The sequence below is a fragment of the Micropterus salmoides genome, unplaced genomic scaffold, assembly GCF_014851395.1.
Source record: "Micropterus salmoides isolate LMB-PRFRI ecotype aquatic unplaced genomic scaffold, ASM1485139v1 Ms_hic_scaffold_13, whole genome shotgun sequence".
NCBI classification, from domain to species: Eukaryota; Metazoa; Chordata; class Actinopteri; order Centrarchiformes; family Centrarchidae; genus Micropterus; species Micropterus salmoides.
Window position 1 is genome coordinate 20,890,622 of NW_024040374.1, and position 14,553 is coordinate 20,905,174.

At 42.0% G+C, this 14,553-nt stretch overlaps 1 protein-coding gene across 2 annotated transcripts; it reads right to left on the reverse strand.

Annotated features, from left to right (window-relative positions):
• Window positions 1-126: 126 nt before the first annotated feature.
• On the reverse strand, window positions 127-13,933 carry edem3 (ER degradation enhancer, mannosidase alpha-like 3). Of its 2 annotated transcripts, XM_038716128.1 has the most exons (21): window positions 12,467-13,933; window positions 12,315-12,360; window positions 11,811-11,911; window positions 11,560-11,599; window positions 10,470-10,582; window positions 10,107-10,260; window positions 9,579-9,713; window positions 7,378-7,483; window positions 7,003-7,100; window positions 6,545-6,670; window positions 6,357-6,440; window positions 6,152-6,235; window positions 5,743-5,867; window positions 5,035-5,206; window positions 4,794-4,939; window positions 4,534-4,678; window positions 4,201-4,392; window positions 3,738-3,903; window positions 3,040-3,225; window positions 2,579-2,626; window positions 127-1,453 (listed from the first exon to the last, which is right to left on the reverse strand). In XM_038716128.1, the coding sequence occupies exons 1-21, from the start codon at window positions 12,550-12,552 to the stop codon at window positions 1,074-1,076; spliced, it is 2,733 nt and encodes a 910-aa protein (XP_038572056.1). In that variant the 5' UTR covers window positions 12,553-13,933; the 3' UTR covers window positions 127-1,073. The 2 variants fall into 2 exon arrangements, with proteins under 2 accessions (XP_038572056.1, XP_038572057.1); XM_038716129.1 differs by lacking the exon at window positions 2,579-2,626 and having other exon boundaries at window positions 12,467-13,931.
• Window positions 13,934-14,553: the final 620 nt, after the last annotated feature.

A 14,553-nucleotide genomic window follows, 5' to 3' on the forward strand; every position in this document is an offset into this window, starting at 1 on the left:
TGGACTGCTTTTTGTTTTGTTGTTACCTTTGATAGTGAAGTAAAAGCAGCCACATGTATGAACTCCAACATCTAAACCCAACATTCAGTGGTATAATTGCATAAATTCAAAAGAATCAAGCCAAGCTTCCCGATTTCCCTCTCATTTTTTATTTAAATTCATCAAGTTAATTTATTTCTGCTCCTTCCAATCAGCCAGCAGCTACAGCATGACAGACAATCATATAGCGCCCCCTTATGGCGATTTAAGGGTGTGTAATCCATCCCGACCAGCTGCTGAGGGTGTGTCTGCTCCACCCCATGTGGTCCAGAGGTTGTTTTTTGTGGGGTGAACCAGAACCTGAGCAAAGCAGCGCTCTACTGTTTCAGTCAAAATATCTCAACAAATACATATTTACATTGACAGATGACTTCATATATCCCCCAGAGAGATAAAGCTTGGTGTGTTGAGTTTGTCTACCGTAAAGCCACAAAAAGATCCTGCAGCTTATTCAATGTCACCGATCCACACATGGATTAAGTCCTCAACTCACATCAGTGTGCACATATGATTAGGCCCAAGACCATGAAGACATGAAAATGTATCTTTACAAATAATCATCACATTTAAATAAAATTAATTGGTCGATGGATTAATTAGTCAGAAAGTAGTGGTTGGACCAGCGTTGCTTTGAGCAAAAAGAGTCAGAAATGCATAGACAGAACAGTGTGAGAAGTAATTTGCGGTGGAAAGTCAGACGCTGTTACATACAGTCTGGTCCATGTCGTCATTTAGGGTTTGTTATGACAGATTAACAGACACTGTATGAGGAAAAAAAAGAGGTAAGAGCCCTGGTCTCTCATCCATCATCTACCAAGCTAAAAAGGACTCCTTTATGGTCCAGAGATACACTATGTGGGCTCGCCTTGGCACGTGATACCATCCACAGAGAGCAAGAGAAGAAACATCCCCCCAGCTTCCTTTTGACTTCATCAGATGGAGGCTGATGACGGGTGAAGATGTGTTCCCTCCAGGTTTCTCCCTACAGTGGGAATCAAACTGCAGTCACAAGGGCACGACGGGGCTGACAACTATCAGAGCTCATCCTTCTCCATCTGCTGGAACGCCTCCAAGTCTTCCCGCCAATCAGCCAGCAGTTCATCCACTGACTGGCTGCTTGAGTCTGTGTCGCCCTCAGGCTCCTCTCTCCTCTCAGAGTCTCTCTCCTCTTTGGGCTTTGCTGAATCAGACTCTGCCTCTGTAGGACTAGCTTCCTCTTCCGGTGGTCTGACTTCCTCTGCGAGGCTGGCGTCTTCACCTACAGGACTGACTTCCTCCTGTGTTGGAGTCGCCTCATCGGGAGCCAATTCGTCTAGCTCCATCGTGCTCATTTGGGATTGGCCAATAGGTTCAAATGAGGTGGGAGTTGTTGCCTCGGTTAAACAGTCTTCCTCCGCTTCTTGCGCATCCACACCTGAAAAGAAAGAAGGGGCGTGTGTGACTTAACAGCTTTGTACAAGATGATTTGCAGTTTACGCACACACACACAAAAACCTCTTTTCCTCCTCCTCAGTCGGTAATCTATACAACATGCCTCCTGGTAGCCATTCTCAGTCAAAAATAGACCCATTTTCATCGAGAGGCTGTCAACTATAAGAGCACGATGCTGATGGTGAGTCATGTTTCTCACAGGATAACGCCTTTCTCACATAGCTGCACAACCAAACTAAGAGTCAACTGAGAAAAGAAATCTGGCAAAACTGAAACTGTGAATTTTGCACAGATTTGGTTCATGAAAAAATATATTTGATCTGTTATAGTTTCTAAAAATGTAGCCGCTTCTTTAACTGAAATTGTCAATGTGTTAAGGAACAAATCTGTGCTTTATATTATATAGTCGAGGGAATACATCGAGGGCTGCTGCCAAGGACAACAGGAAGTAACTTTATAATTCAAGTACAGACAGGCAGAGGTTAGCTGGTAATTGCTGTGTCCTGGTGGCTTTGTGGTTACACCGAATAGCCACAAATCAAAGGATTTGTGATCAAGTGTCTGTTTTGGCAAGCGTCTCTGCAGTAGTCTTAGACGCTGAGATCCCTAACAGCTCCTAGTGCGCTGTTATGCGTCTGATCCTGTACCTACAGCCAGGTTACTTATAATAGTCCCTGTTCAGGTTTCATTTTATAGCCTGTTTGACGGCAAACACAGCTGAATATACGCAGATAAAATCATGACAACTTGAACAAATACAAAATATGAGTTTATCTTTGTTCCTAGAAAAAATGAAAATACAGAAGTTGGGTCATACACTCGCACACCGTCCAGCCTTGCCATGAGTAATTATTGGTTTGCTCCAGTGCCAAAAAAAGCTATAAAGAGCTGTCATGTACTAAGCTCTGATAGGGAAAATACCAAATGACAATACTGTGACTGCACTAAGCTTTTCTATCACACACAAACAGAAGCCTGTGGTTAGAGGGCAGAGTAAAGGGAACAGGATGGAGAGATGGAAGCATGACTGTAAGGAAGGGAAACAGAGATGAAAGCAAGGGAAGGGATGAAAAGTGTGGCTAACAGACATAAGTAAAATAATACTTACTGTCCTCAATCAGGGCGCCAGGAAGAGGTTTACCTTTGAAAATGGCTGCTGTTCATCCAAAGGGGAGAAGGTTATGAAGAAAGAAGAGAAACCAAAAAAAAAAGAGGAGAGGAAAGGCACTGTTACAGTCCACCACAGGGAGTAGAGGGATTTGGCAAATGAGGGGGGGGGGGGGGGGGGGATGAGGATGCAATATTGATAAGGGTGTAAAGCCTCCACCATCCAAAATTATAACCACAGCTGGTGGGTGGGTTTTTAGAATGAGTCACGATCTCTGAGACTTCAAATAATTCCCGAGTCCCTACACCTCATCTTTATTTTATGAAGCTGAGCACATAATGATGCTCAGCCGGTGGAGGGAGATGAATACACCCATGTGATCAATCTCATCAGGAGAGATAAGTGGAACAAAGAGAAGAGTTCTGATAACTACGGAGGCATATGAGGGAGCAAGGTCCCACCTCGGTCTCTGGCTTTGTCGCTCAGCAGCACCTCCACCTCCCTGTACTCCTTCAACGCCTCCAATAGGATGTTGCCCTCCTTGTGGAAGAGGAAGAGGAGAGGTATGGTGATGTCCTCCGTGCTGCGGCCGTCCCCCGCCATCTGAAACAGGGGCGCTGTGTCGCTGCTGCTGCCCTCGTTGTCGTCTGGAAGGAGAGGAAGGGAGCAAAAGGGCATAAGTGAGAGTTTGTAGTTGATTGATCGATTGACAGGAAATTAACTGACAATGACTGTGATAAGAGATTAATCATGGAACTCCTTTAATGAGGTAAAATGTCAATTGCTGGTTCCAGCTTCTCGAATGAAGACGTTTCCTAAAGACTGTTTTTCAAACTAAACAAACAATTAAAATGACATTACCTAAGGCTCTGGGAAATTGTGACAGGGGTTTTTCACTAGTTTCTGATATTCTGTGGACTATTAATTGAAAAAACCTGTCTAGATAAAAGTATGTAATAAACTGTTTATGTACTGTAAAGCAATTTGCAACTGTTGAGAAAGGTCCTACTTGAGTTCTGCTTTATTATTTAGTCATCATCATGTAATGTGCAGGACCCTATTTGACTGTCTGTCTTCAAGTTAATCTATTTATCAAGCCCTAATCTAGTCATTGAGTCTAGTCATCTTCCGTCTTGTGTCATTAGCTGCTTGCACTCACCAACGACTATGCCCCCAATGGCGCCAGCCTTCTGGATGTGTCGGGCCTTCTCCGCAAACATACACTGTCCCCTTTGAAGCAGAGCGATGTGGCCCTGGACATACTCAGCATTGGTGATCTCAGAACAGCCACTGTAGGGTTCAGCCACAGTCACAAAGCCGCGTACCTGCACACAGGTGGAAAGAAACCGGACAGGTGAATTATTGCAAAGAATGAAGGAACCCATTTTAATATTATGGAGTGTACAGCAGTGCGGTCTAATCCCACGTGTTCACTTCTGGTGCTGAAGCCAAGCACTCATCTTTTCTTCTGTTTGAATTATGAAAATATTCAAGGAGAGGAAGCACTCTCTTAAAAGTACTGGGGGAAAAGTGAGTGGCTCTCTTAGGAAAAACAAACAGGGGGGATAGTTAAGTGCCCATTCAAAACCTGAAGGCTTGGAGGAGCTACAGAACCCACTCACCCCTGTGGAACTTTTGGACAGGTCTGTGCCAAACTGGGCTGGGCCAGCGGTCAGCACAACCCTGCCAAAGAATGGATGTGAGACAATCTGAATGGCTCTGGGAGGCAGCTGCTCTTTCTGCTGCTGGCTGGACAGCTCCATCATCTCCTGCATGAAACGCACGCCGTCCTCTGCTGCTACTGCACTCACCGCCTGGGTGTGGGCGTGCCAGAGTGGGAGAGGAGAGGAAGAAAAGTCAGGATGGAATAGACACAGTGATTTTTAGAGTTGGGAAAAAGAATAGCCTCGGATTACGTGCTTTATTTGTTTTTTCCTTGTTGCTAAACTGTTTACCTGTGTCGCGTGCTGGACCAGCTGTACCCTGCCATCTTTCAGGTGGATGAGACTGACTCCCATCCTCCTCAGCAGCTCTAGATGTTCAGGGTTGTTTGCCATGAAGTCCTGAGCCCTCAGAGGAGGACGGCCCATGCCAGGCTCCCTGCAAGGAGGGAGAGGAGCAAGAAGTTAAAATCATGGGAGAGATATAGTAGGTAGAGAAAATAGATCCTAAGCACAGATGTATATAACCTGTTAGAACATGTATGTATACATACCGGAAAGCAGCAGGACGGGGGCAGCTCTTGTCCACAGCACTACGGATTGGTTCCCTCAGGTTACGAGGGAAGGCGGGGTCAGGAAACAGGAGGCGAGTGTTAGGGCAGGTCCAGTCAAAGTTGGAGTCATCCAGCTCCTCCTCTGACTGAAGTATCATGAGTGCATTTTAAAGTCTGTTAGGAACTGGAATGTGTAAACTCTTTCATCAGTTACGATTTATGATGGCATCATGCCGATTACCGTTCTGTTTGAGGGGATGGATGAAGAGTGAGGAGCTGTGGACAGGGACAGGGGCAGCAGGTGTGCCTCGGTTGTAAAGACGTAGTCCTCCACGTCAAATGGTAAGTCCTCCGCATCAGCAAACAGCAGGAAGAGGTATTTGAACATCTCAGCGAGGAAGAACGAGTCCATTCTGACAGAAGAGGTGTAAAATATGGGGCACAGGGGCTAATAAACTGGCTACTGGTTTATTTATCACTAAGGTCATTGCAAAGTGACCAACTTATTAGCAGCCAGTATTTGTTCACAATTCTACATACTGTGTATCGAATGGCATATGTTGGACGATATTCAAAAACATACTATGGTACTTTAATGTTTTATAGGCTGTATTATATGTGTATTTGTCCCCTATTGTTTTTAACCCATGTTTCAATTAGCATTGTGAATTCAGTGTTGTTCAATTAGACAATTTCATTCTAAAGACTGTCCATCTATGTAGTTTTGTATCTAATAATCTTTAAATAATATGTAACTTATCCCACCGTTTAACCTTCCCTTCCTTTCACTTGCCATACCATGCTTGACATAACACCATGCTTTGCATACCATCATGTCGAGGTATGTAAATCTGATGGTAAAATATGTACAGTATGTCTGAATGGTTTCTGGTTGCTGTTTAGTCATCTATCATACAACAATTCAAGTACTGAGCCTTTATATTCTCACCTGTCCTCGTGGCTCCCAGTGCGCACGTCCTTCATTGCAGCAAAGCCGCAGGGGACACGAGCAAAGCGGTTGAGGTTGTCCAGGATGGTGCGACCTGCTTCCAGGTAATAAGGGTCTCCTGTGGCCTGGGAGGATGAGAGGACAGTAGTGTGTTCAAAACAGAGGACAGAACATCGACCATGAAGAAGGCTCCAGTGAAATCAACATGATCTCAGCGCTTTTATCACAGTATGTTCCTTCATACATTTTTACAAGACCGCAGAATGCAAATGTCAGAAACTTAAGCTCAAAGTTAACAACATTTAACAAAAACTGTATATAAACTGTATATATAAACAGACATTTACCTCAGCACTGTGGCAGTGAAAAGAGAACGCCTGCATTATATCAAGCTTCCATGATAAATTACCTTGTAAAGGAAATAGGTGCTCTCTGCAAACTCAGGCCTCAGGGGATGTTGCGCCCAGTGTACCCTGAAATCAGTAGTGAAGGCCTGAGGACAGAAGGAGAAGGACGAAAGGGTTAGCACACCATCCCAAGCATTGTAATTAGAAGAGCCTTGAAATGCCAGAAGTTAAAAGATGTAGTATGTTGGATACAGAGAGACAGATTACCTCTGGGAGGAAGTTGTGTTTCTTAGTAACTTGATACAACATCTCATGAGTCTCGATGGCAGGACGGATATCTCCCTTCAACACCTGAAACATGTACAGTATGGACAGTGTGTCAAACGTTACTGTAACGGCACAAGGCAAAAGACAGGACGAGTAAAAAGCTTCAGTTCACAAGATTTAATTCTGACCTGCAGTCCGGGGAAGAAGGCCAGCAGTGAGTCCATCCAGGTGCGAGCAGGAAGAAGAGGTTTGTGGATATGGACATCCAGCAGCAGTGGAGGCTGGCTAATGTATTTCATTATAGATGCATAGTGCTAAATGGGACATACAAAGTGAAAGGGTTGAGGATGTAATAACAGTTTTACAGCGAAATGAAAAGATGGACAGAAATGTTGAGGCACATGGTGGTGTGTGTTTGGTGATATACACAAATAGACCTATGTGAGAAAAGAGTCTTTATCTGAGTAAATAAAATTTTAAAATTAAGCATTATTTTATGATTAACGTCTGTGCTGAAGAACTAAACATGATATGCAAAAATGTAATACTATAACACTGCTTTATGTTGGAGATGCCATTGTGATAAAATGCTATTATGAAGACAGAGAGGCATCGAATTACTCTATACAAGTGTGTGTGTCCTCACAATATTGAACCGCTGCAGAAACTGGTCATCTCCCAAGAGGATGTAAGCCTTTAGCAGGTATTCATAGTACGAGTCGATTCCCGCTCCCACTCCACTGTCTGGAGACACACAATCATGCATCACTTTATAAGACAAGAGAAATAAGGTGATAAACAAATGTTCTATTTCTTCCCCATCCATCCACCCACCATTCAACCAAATCCTCCCTCATTCCTGTAGAAAGATTTTACTCCTATACTTAATTTCCCTTTCCCATGTCCTTCACTCCTCATAGCTCCCTGTCTGCCACTGCCTCCACCCCCACCTCTCTCATTCCTTCATCCACACATCTTTCACTCCCTCCTCCATCCTGGTCTTCCCTCCCCCCTCTCTTACCCCTACGGACCCACTCTCCAGAGTGGATGTTGATGGTGGTCCCCACCAGATTGCTGTTTCTCTGTCTCTTCTCCCACAGAAAGTCCAGGGCTCTCCGGGCATGGGCCTGTGTGTGTGTGTGTGTGTGAGAGAGGAAGGGTGCATTATTGATTAATTAAAAATAAATAAATAAATCAATCTGCAGTAGCTGCCCAATGTTGATCAGCAGTCTACTGCTGCCAGGAAATGATCCAGTCCCAGGCTCTAATATTGTATAATATCGTAGCACAGAGAAAAATACTGAAGTTTTGCACAAATACCTCAATCTCAAATCTTTCACTATACCACTGCAGCTACAGCGTTTAAATAAATGTTATAAAGACGACTGAATGTTGAATTTATTTTTATTTTTTTTTCCAAGAGGCAAGCTGATTGACAAGCAAATAAAGAGAATATTGGTTTCCCATTCAAAAACATCTATCTAGCTTATTTTAACCTGCATCATTAGTCCATGAGTAGGCCTTTTGACACGTCACAGTACTAAAATCACAGGTGTAAATAATTAAATTAGTTTCAGGGTCCTGAGGTTGGCCGTGGTGGCTCGTTGTCACACCATCGTGGCTCACTGGGACACTTGACACAGAACAGAGCCAAAGTTGCAAGGCAACATATTTTAACACCCTGACGCTCCTGGTGAACATCAGGGTAATCGGATGATTGCGTGTATTCACAAAGACACACACAAAGAAGTACACAAAGAAAGGATGAGCAGTCACACTTGGTTTTCACAGTTAAAAAGAGGGAAAGACATTGTTTCTTCTGAAGTGAGGTGAATGAGCCCCAGTTTCCCCATTTACAACACATGTTGGCATCCATCATCATTATAAAACTGTATTATGATTTAACATCACTGGGTCTGGGTCGACATGTAATGCTGCTATGAAACTTGGTGATCAGATTTTCCTGATCATCAAAATCATTATCATATCATCATCTATATATGAGCGGTGAAAAGAGATCAAAAAGTAAAACAAGGGGGGGAAAAGCACACTGAACCAGATCTCAGGGAGTACATACGTGATAGACTGTATTTCACATCAAGTGTCATCACACAACAGGGTTGTGATTGTTTATATTTCAAATGGTTTAATCTACGGCAATGTGGTCCTGCCGGGCCAGTGGGTTTGAAACTTACTGGCCCCAAGACAATTTTTACTTTCCCTCCCATCCATCCATCCATCGTCAACCGCTTATCCTGCGTACAGGGTCGCGGGTACTTTCCCTCCCTCCAAACATGATTTATCAGCGTTACAACAAAACCAAAGACTTAAGTTATGTTACTCTGTTAACATGTTTGATCGTTTATTAAATACATCCTGTATATAAAAAAAAAAACTAAACAAAAATGTAATCACAGTTAAAATGATAAAAAATTAAAAGGTTAACAAAACAAGTTACTTTTAAAACAAAACTTACTTACAGACTCAAACGTGACATGCTCTCTCTCCTGCTGACAGCCATTTAATATAAACAAATGTACACAGAGCAGCGGATAGTCGCCATGGTAGCGACCTGTCAATCACAAGGTAGTCCCACCCTAAAGCAAACTCTGCTTTCTGGTCTATTTACCCCTAAATAGGACCATAATTTACTAAATGAACACCATGTTGTGTTAATATAAACATAAACTCATTATGAAAGTGTTTACTGAAGGAATAATTCAGATGAGAAGTAGGGTCATTTTACCATTATTTCTAATGGAACCAGACTTCTTTTTGCAACCAGCAGACTCGCCCTATGCAGGCCGTTATTGAGAATACAGGTTTAAGTTCCATCTGCATGGTTTCACTTTCAGACCCAGAGGTTGCCGCTTGATGGAGATTAGACAAATAACATTTGACAACCACTCGTCTTGATTGCCCAACGGTGCGTGCCAAGAGCTGCAAAACAACTGCAGGATATTCAGGTGCTAATTAATAATAATAATAATATTCAGGTACGGTGCGATTTTTTGTTGTCGTTTTTTTTAATATTAATGTTTTTGCACTGGCCTGATCGGGCCAGTGAGTTGCTAGTTCAACAGTCCCAATGTTACTTTTTACTGGCCACTAGCCATCATTATTGTCGAGCCCTGCATTTGCTTTAAAAAACAAAAAGGAGGTCCATTAATTATAAATTACAACATATTAACATAGGCATAGGAAGATCTTGTTATCTGATACCTCAAACACAGGGTCCCCAGTGAAGCGACTTAAGGCAGCAAACTCCAGGATGATGGTTCCTGCGCACGCAGTACAGGTGTCCGTTTCTGTGCCTGTTCTCGTCTCGGGACCCCTGACACCATGTTTCAAGTTCACCTGTCAAGCAGAACAAAATAAACATTACACAATCTGTTATTAGACTCACATTTGGTTACCAAGAGATTGTGCATGAAAACTACTCAGACATGAAAATGCATCTGCGTTCAAAAACGGTGACAGCTGTGAGCAAAGCAGTGAAGCAGAAAATGAAAATGTGTAGACATGATCTGAGAGGATGCAAATCTGTCATATTGCAACCCTGGAACTGTGTGAATAACCTGAAATCTTTATTCTTTTAGTACATACATCTAATGTAATTAATACAGACATTTACTAATATGGGACTATCAATGACAAGACAAAATATACACTAACTGTAAACTATAGCGCATGGTGGCTTGTTTCTGGTATTAATGGGCTAAATTTTCTGCCTGCGTGCGTTTGACTCACCCTGGGATAAGGCAGGCCACTGCTGGTGTTGAAGGCTGGCAGCAGTCGGAAGCCAAGGTCTTTGGCCATATGCAAGAGCTCATCCTGGTACCACTGCATGTGTTGACCCTCCTCCTTCAGCATCACAGCCATGGAGTGCCCTCCCAACAGACCTCTGCGCGCACACACACACACACACACACACACACACACACACACACACACACACACACAGTACAGCAGAATCCAGTGATATCTTAGCACTAAATTCTTTTTGGACAGCTGTTCTGTTTGCTGCCTGTCAGAAAGGGCACTTTAAGTGTAGAATTTGGCTATGTTAACAATTTATTTGTTAACCGTGTTGATAGTCTAGTCCAATCTTACCCAAGGACTCGAATGTTGGTTTCAAAGACTGACACCACAATGTCGTTGTCCAGTCTCACATCTGAAAGCACTCTCCTTACTGCAGCCTCAAACTCCGTTGTCTTGTTCAAAAGCTGGCAATGAGAATTGATACTCGATTATGACAATCTGGCTTAATTACATAGATCAAAAGTAAAAGGATAATCTGAACAATTTACCCTATACCATGGTTGGGCAATAAAACAATAATAATAATTATCGCAATATATTATTTATTTATTTTCAATAAATGTTTGATTTAAATCATTTGAATCACATAATTTTTTCAATTATGATTTTGAAAAAGATTTTACTTAATACGTTGAATTTTTTTTTTTTTTTTTTCATAATTGCTTTAAATGTTCTACTCAGATTTGTGAAGTGATCCACTGTTTGACATCAAGTGTTTGTCATGTGCTGACCATAAAGAATAGTTTAAAACCACAATTAATCATCTGGTTTCTTCAACTTTCATGAAGTAGCTAAAATCAGCCTTTAAACTTGAAAGAAATTATTCGTTATCATGATAATTACCAATATGGTTTTTCAATTATTTTTTTACCTATTTACTTGAAATTTCATTAACGCTTATTTTTACCTTTTTACCAAATGAACCAACACAGGGAGGAAGATCTTGGGTAGATAATAAATATGAAACAAAATTTCATACTCCAAACCTCTCTAACCTAAATAGAAAATCGGGTTTGAATTCAAACACTATTACTTAGCTTGTTTACTAAATAGTCAATTTTACTTGTTAGTCAATGCTGGTCAATAGAAGAAACCATAAAGTGAATCTTTGGATGGATGGATAAAACAACACTGAAGGAAATGCTATTGACTCTTTTCTCCCATAATGAACATATTTGCATAAAAGGCTATATAAAAGTATATTTAGCAACACTGACATTTCTTTCTAAATTCTAAGGACTGAGAAAAAATACATTACTCCAATGTCATCACTACCTCCACTGTGTTCTGTCCTATTAATTTAAATGCAGCCTCAAAATAATAACCCAAACAATTTCTGTAAGACAACCAAACATGAAAAATACATAAAAGCAGTACTCACCACCAGAGTATCCAGAGTGTCTATGAGGGTCAGAGAGAACCTATCAGAGAGAGAAAAGCTGTTTACTGGGGATGTTGACTGCTCCTCGCGATAATGTGTGTCAAGAAAATTTAACATATTGATGTTTATTCAGCATGTAAGCACAATCTGCTTCCGTCAAGTACTCTGGTGTGGTTATGTGTGTGGACCCACGTCATCATTTCTCCGTTTATAGGTTAGATCTCAAGGAAAAAAGGCAGTCCGCTACTCACTTTCCCAGAGCGTCGTCTACGTCACCTCGACTGGGTTCAAGCCCACGTACTCTTCCTCTGCATGTCAGTGGCATCAACTCATCTGCTGGGTATGCATGGTCCTGAGAAACAAACACAGGTTAAACAGAAGGCCAGCTCAGTCAGATTAGATCTTAGTTGTCTTAAATTGTACATCAAATTTCATGTTATCCAAAATGAAAGAAGTTGCAAAAAGCCAGTTAGAAGTTATATAAAATGCAACCACCCAAATATATTTAAGTGTAATTATGGTTCCATAATTAACCATTACAGAGAAGCATATAACATCCTATTTTACAACAGATATTCTCTACTCCACATTAGTATGGGCCAGTATGGGCAGGGATACAAAAAGGAAAAGATTGTCCTGGTCACCTAATAAGCTGCTAAATCGTCCTGAATCAAATCCAAATATCAAGGCTGCAGCAAAAAGACAAACTGAAGTCCTATTTCTGTGAAGGAATCCAGTGGAAATACATAACTTACCATATAATTCTGATATGCATGGTCAAACATCTCGACCACTTGGTTCCTTTGGTAAGGGGAAAACACAGACACCAGTCAGCATGCAAGTCAGGGGAGACCATGTTTGTTCCCATATTATGCTCTGAGGGTACTGTGTTTTTTTCTCAACTCACCTCAACCGGTGCTTCTCCTCCCGTGGCATGGCCTGTCCATGGCTACATAATGCCCCAAGCAGTAATATCAACAGTACAGCTGGCATTGTGGTAACTGGGCGATGTTTCTACAACTACAGTTGGGCTCTCAGATAGTCACTGAGCAAATACCTAGTCATTACCACTGCCCTAACCAAACAGCTCAAACTAACAAAAACACCTACAATTCACTAACCTACACCATCCCATTAATGTTATACCTCTGAGATCATGTTAAAAGCACTTTTTGCTGATGTAACACCTAGGTATCCACGGGTACAGAAAGCATCATGAAATCATCCTAGTTTGTTGTTTAAGATAAGCCACTTACACTCCATGTGCGTTTCTCAGCAAACACCCAAACAGTCAAATAGATTGTAGGAATGTTTCTATTTCAAGTAACCAGATATATCTGGGTGAAATTGATAGATGTAGTGCGCATTAGTTGTAATACAAAGCAGCTCTGAGCACTAAGAGCAGATCGGTGTACCACACCTGTTTGCTTTTCCAAGATGCTACCCGGATCTATTGTACACAGGTGAGACACGTCAACATGAAACAGACTAACGTTATCTAACACTGCCCTAAACCCCGATAAGTCAAATGACTCCTGCGATCTAAATATGAAAATTACAATAATGTTATGTTCAAGATGTTGTCGATCAAGAAATGTCCAGCCTTTTCATGTATCAAGACACGTTGTCATATTTAAAACTCATTGTAAACAAAAGTAAGCAACGCCGGGTTAACAGTCTTCGTCTCATTTGTGTTTTTATGATTACCACTCCTCAAATCGTTTAACTTTACGTTACTCCACACAATCCACAAACCAGAAGTCAAACCTACACTCCTTGGAAGCTCCCGTTCATACCTGCTCCTGTTATCACTCTGGTGTATCGGCTGTAAACCTTTTTAGATATAAGTTAATTATTTCCTCCTCTTGACAGTTCTCTCTCGTCAGCTAGTAGTCAGACAAGCTGCCCAACACTTGGCAGGGTTTAATTAGCCAGTTAGCCGGCGGTGCTAACTAGCCAAACTGGTGACAACGGGCAGGCCGATAATTACGCTACATGACAAGTCGACTAAAACGGCGTCCATTGTTGAGCAGCGGCCCTGAGCGGGCTATCTTTTCTGTCCTTTGGGTTGTAAAGTAAATAATTTCGCCGTACGCTGTTGTTTCGCCGAGCTAGCCAGCCTTCACAACCGGAAGCCGTTGCGATGTAAACGTCAACAACATCCGCTTCCTGGAATGACTTATAGTTATACCCTGAGTTTTGCTTGTCAGGTAGTGTTTTCTCGCATGCTAACAAACGAATCTCTCTGGCATTTGCAGACGTACGTCTAAACACGGGTCGTATCTTGCTACAAAGCATATATAACCTTAATCTAAGCCTACACAGTTATTTAATGGCTTTAAAAGGTGGAGGCATTGCCTGAAAGTCCAATTTAGGATAACAAAAAACGAAAGCACTTCCTTTCCGATGCGTTATTTTTTTCCCCATCCGGTTTCAACAACTCTGCTTCTGATTGGTTAGCACTCGTTGCCTCCGCTATCTTATTTAACTGGGGCGAGTTCAATCGCAAAACGTTTTGCACCGGTTTGCAACGTTTTCTAATTGAACGACATGTTTCCTTGCAACGTTCTGCAACGACATATGTTTTCTCCCGTTTGGTGGCCCTGTCTTAGGTGTTATCCAATCAGCTGCCACAAGCTTGTAAACACAACGGTGTTACAAACAAGGGGGTAAGGCAGAGATCGGACAGTGAAGCCGACCAAAGCCTGCATGGAGGGGATCCATGTAGGCTCAAAAATTACGTAAAAATCCTATGATGACACCCCGTCGCACATGAGAGATGTAACCGTATTGCATAGATTATAAACTCTCAGCAATCTAAAAAAAACTATTCGGCCATCAGTGACGCTGCGTTGGTGTTTCACAGGTGAGCCTCGTAGGTGGGCTGATTAATCAGTGACGATCTTAGTCAGACAAACACACTGAGCCATGAAACTTTTTGTTGGTGCAGCTACCAGAATTGCGGTGTTTCTGCCGTTGTTCTATGTCATTAAA